Genomic DNA, 4,512 nt, shown 5'->3' with positions numbered 1-4,512 from the left:
TTATCCTTAGTGGCAACAGCACATCCACAACCTTAGGGGTTGTTGTCACTCCCCCAGATTCAATGGAGACATGAACCCACTATCTAGCATAAATACCCCTTCTTGGAGTTACAAGTATCAACTTGGCCAGAACCTCTACTAGCAACGGAGAGCATGCAAGATCATAAACAACACATATATGATAGATCAATAATCAACTTGACATAGTATTCCATATTCATCGGATCCCAACAAACACAACATGTAGCATTACAAATAGATGATCTTGATCATGATAGGGAGCTCACAAGATCTAAACATGATGGCACAATAGGAGAAGACAACCATCTAGCTACTGCTATGGACCCGTAGTCCAAGGATGAACTACTCACGCATCAGTCCGGAGGCGGGCATGGTGATGTAGAGCCCTCCGGTGATGATTCCCCTCTCCGGCAGGGTACCGGAGGAGATCTTCTGAACCCCCCGAGTTAGGGTTGACGGCGGCGGTGTCTCTGGAACTGTTCTGGTATTTTGGCTCTCGGTACTAGGGTTTTGGGGGACAAAGGAATAAATAGGCGAAGGGGCAGCGTCGGGGGAGCCAGGGGGCTCCCTCCCCACGTCACGGCGCGGCAGTGGGGGCCCCCCGCGCCGCCATATGGGGAGGGCCCCCTGCTGGCCTTCCTCGACTCCTCTTCGGTCTTCTGGAACACTCCGTGGAAAATAGGGCCGTGGGCTTTTGTTTCGTCCAATTCCGAGAATATTTGTAAAACAACTTTTCTGAAATCAAAAACAGCAGAAAATAGGAACTGGCACTGTGGCATCTTGTTAATAGGTTAGTCCCAGAAAATGCATAAAAACATTATAAAGTGTGAATAAAACATGTAGGTATTGTCATAAAACTAGCATGGAACATAAGGAATTATAGATACGTTGGAGACATATCAGATCCCAACCCTGGCCACCGCGAAACCGAGGGAACAAACGAGACACGTCGCTTTGAGGGCGCCGAACGCCGACCGAGGAGCAGGCCGGCCACCGCCTCCAAGCCCCGAAACCCGACGAGGGAGCGCCACCGGCCAGATCTGCCACCTGCAGCCCCATGGCTACCAACAACCACAGATCTGAGGCGAAAGTGGGCTCGAAACGGGCCCATGGCCCCTGTCCCGACTCGAGAACGAGGCGGCCAGATGTCGTCGACCACCACCACGCCAAGCTCCCCGCCGAGCCGGGCTGGATGGGCGCCGCGCCGGTGCACGCCACGCCGGGCCCAACCCGCGCCGACCCCGTCTTCCACCGCCAGCCATGGCCGGGATTCGCGCTGCCCACAGACGAGGACGCTCCCGAGAGCCGCCACCGCCGCAGGCGCGCCAGGTCCGCGTTGGAAAGTGTGGGAGCTAAAAGGCATTCTCAAGGATGTCAAGTATTCATATTAAATATAGTATGTGTATATGTACTATACATGCCATAAATATTTGCTACTACAATCTTTTAACAAGTGTGTTCCACGAATCCACGACACAAGGCTTGCAGTATCTCAAGCCTCTCCTTTTTTTACTTAAAGGTAGGAAATATACCCCATATATAGACAGCAACAAAAACCGGTAAAGCATGGTATCACAAACAATAAAGATGCCTAGACTACTAGATCTCTCCAGCAGTAATGCAGAAAAATTGTAAAGATAATTAACATTAAGATTCATGCTTTTATAAATCATGGTACTGCAAACAAAAAAATGTACTCCAAAAAATCACCAATTAAACAACTCATGCTTTTGTATAAAACTGAAAAGACAATCAAGATTTCAACACAAGCCATGTGTTTCTAGCCCAGTTTAGGCAGAACTAACCATAATTGCAAAGGATAAGACAGTAGGAGGAGTATCGGCAGATGGGGCTACCACTTACCAGCTCTCTCTTTCTAAGAATGTCGACAGTAATATGCATCCAATATTTTGTTTGCAGTTTAAAAAGGGGTAACTTTGTAAGATACAATTACAGAGAAACTATAGACTAGGAGTAGACCAGACTTATGTGAGGACAAAGTAATCTTCAAGCCACTGTCTACAAAATGAGCACATGACGGTGCAATCTTCAAAGCGCCAACCACTGTCTGAAGGGGTCGGCCACTGACAAATCATGGATATGCTTGTCGAGATTAGTACGACCGTAATGCTCAGGGTCCTGAATACACTTGAATTCAATCCGAGCATCCTGAGAAGCTCTGTTTTCCACTTGTAGCAGCTTGTGTTGATATGCAATTGATTGACTGTTGTAGTAACAATATCCTTCAAATTCAATTTTGTTCAGCACTTTTGCATTCAAAACAAAGAACCTCGCAAAGTCAATCTGTTTATCATTGCCTACGAATGACTTAAACACCACTTTTTTCATATGGGTCTGAAGGCATTCAATTGGATGCAGTGGGTCATACTGAGGCTCATCTTTCTTATCCATCTCATGGTGCTTGTGAAACTGCAAAATGAAAAGAAGAGGCTTATGTTACAGCTGTTGCTAACTTGACCAGATAAGATGTCAATTAAATCATACATATAAGCAAGCAAATATGAGTGCTCACAATGATGTAGAGCCGTTCCAAACAGGGGAACCCCCTGAGGAAGTTAAGAACTGTGTGCAATTCACGGCCAGAAGACCTGAGAGCCAGAACCTTCAAAGTGTGTATTGAGTTTTCCGAGCTGACTAGGCTCATTCCCTGAAGAAAATAAAATGAACATCAAAAGGTAAATATCTGCATGTACGAATGCCGAATGTTGGTTGCATCTGCTACCTGGAAGATCTGTATCAGTGAGTAAGGGCCCAATATCTCGAGCTTAGGTGCTCTAACCACCCGGATAGTCAAACGATCCAAGTGGTAAGGTAATAATATCCTTTCAAGGCAAGGAGCGTCCTCAATGACCAATTCTTCCATCTTATGTGGGCTGCTAGAGGCACCGATGCTCCTAAGAGTCGGCGAGCTAAGACGGAGGCAACCCGTAGACTTAACTCCATGTATGAATAAACTCTCCAAGGCATGGCAGCTAGAGATCAGTAAATAGAAGACTTCCTCTGAGATGGAAACACTAAACAATGAGAGCTTCGTGAGGAGGGGGAAATTCATAGGTGACATGATCTCATGGGGGAAATGACAATCGCTGATTTTGGCAACGAGGAGGGTGGATGCAGAGCACAACACGAATGGTGGCAGTAGTCCATGGGTGTAGCTGATATTGAGCTCCTGGAGATTGGCTAGTGCTCTGGAGTGGAACCAGCTCTCCACCTCAGCAGAGAACCTGAGGTGGAGGCAGGGGAAGGAGAATCGCCGGGTGGGGCCAGGGTGCTGGGATATTATCTTGGAGATGGCGGAGGCGAGGACGGAGATGGGGACATGTGGGATCCATGTGAGGATGTCGAGGTTGAGAGGCGCGGACCGCCAGAGGGGGCGCCATCGGCGAGAGAGTACCTGCGTGCGGCCACCATCCTTTGTTGGGAGGAGGGAGATGATGGTGCCGAGGATGGCGTCGGGGAGGCGGCTGATGAGATCGTCATCGAGCGCTGGTGCCGACGCCGCAGCGATCTTCTCCATGGACGACGGGTACAGATGGAGTCAGGCCATCGATCACCGCCGTCCCTGGCACTGGGGAATGGAGTTGGAGGTAGGGAACCGCGATAGATCTAGGGTTCGAGGTGATAAGGGAGTAGTAGGATGTGGGAATGGAGGCGGCTTTGTGGAGTGTGGACGGTCCTGGCCTTTCTAATATGGAGAATTCCGATATAAGTATTGATAAAATTCTTTATTTGACAGTAAAACAAAATATGATTTCCGTATTTGGCCCTGAAAATTATTAGTTTTCCTTATTTGACACTAGGTCTAATTTCTTTCCTAATATGACAGTCATGTACATTTTGACAACTAACAGGGGGCATTATGTGACCAATTTTTTAAGAGGACTAAAGCAGCAGTAGTGCGATATTTTTGTTCATGGTTAAATGACCGAATGATTGTCCCGCACATTTGGTCACCGACCGGTCTTAATTCAAAAGCTTACAATCCTCGGATTTTAATTCAGAAATTGGGCTCACATTCACCACATACATGAGGTCAAGTCAACATATACTCCAAAGAACTGAACAAGTGACATGTAAATATTCAATCTAAGTTCAGTGATCAACACACTGTTAACTTAACCATGTAAATTGTAGTGAAAATTTACCACAGGACACCGTTATTTTCCGGTCTTTACCAAAACACACCGCTCAAACGTGTCTTATTTTGCGGTATATATGTTTGCCAAAACACACAGAATGCCTAAAACGGAAATATGTATATTTCTATTGCGAAATTACTATATTGACAATCAAACCGGTTTTGTTTCTAATCTAGACAAACAAAAACCAACCAGACTTCAGCTAAAAAACAGAAATAATTATCGAAGCAGACTTTGGTTTTCTTCCATAGACCTAGCGACTAAGGGGATGAACACCTCTATCCATCAGCAATGGGAGATAGCTGGATTCAGGAACCGTCGTCCTCCATCT

General features: G+C 46.6%; 1 protein-coding gene across 1 annotated transcript; it reads right to left on the bottom strand.

Annotated features, from left to right (window-relative positions):
- Positions 1 to 2,070: 2,070 nt before the first annotated feature.
- On the bottom strand, positions 2,071 to 3,559 carry LOC124689302 (FBD-associated F-box protein At5g60610-like). Its single transcript, XM_047222854.1, has 4 exons — positions 2,765 to 3,559; positions 2,555 to 2,689; positions 2,290 to 2,451; positions 2,071 to 2,220 (listed from the first exon to the last, which is right to left on the bottom strand). Exons 1-4 carry the CDS (start codon positions 3,557 to 3,559, stop codon positions 2,071 to 2,073), a joined length of 1,242 nt encoding a protein of 413 aa, XP_047078810.1.
- Positions 3,560 to 4,512: the final 953 nt, after the last annotated feature.

This window comes from Lolium rigidum, chromosome 2, assembly GCF_022539505.1.
Source record: "Lolium rigidum isolate FL_2022 chromosome 2, APGP_CSIRO_Lrig_0.1, whole genome shotgun sequence".
In the NCBI taxonomy this organism is placed as follows: Eukaryota; Viridiplantae; Streptophyta; class Magnoliopsida; order Poales; family Poaceae; genus Lolium; species Lolium rigidum.
Note: the sequence above shows the minus strand (reverse complement) of the source record. Positions and strands in the feature narration are given on the sequence as shown.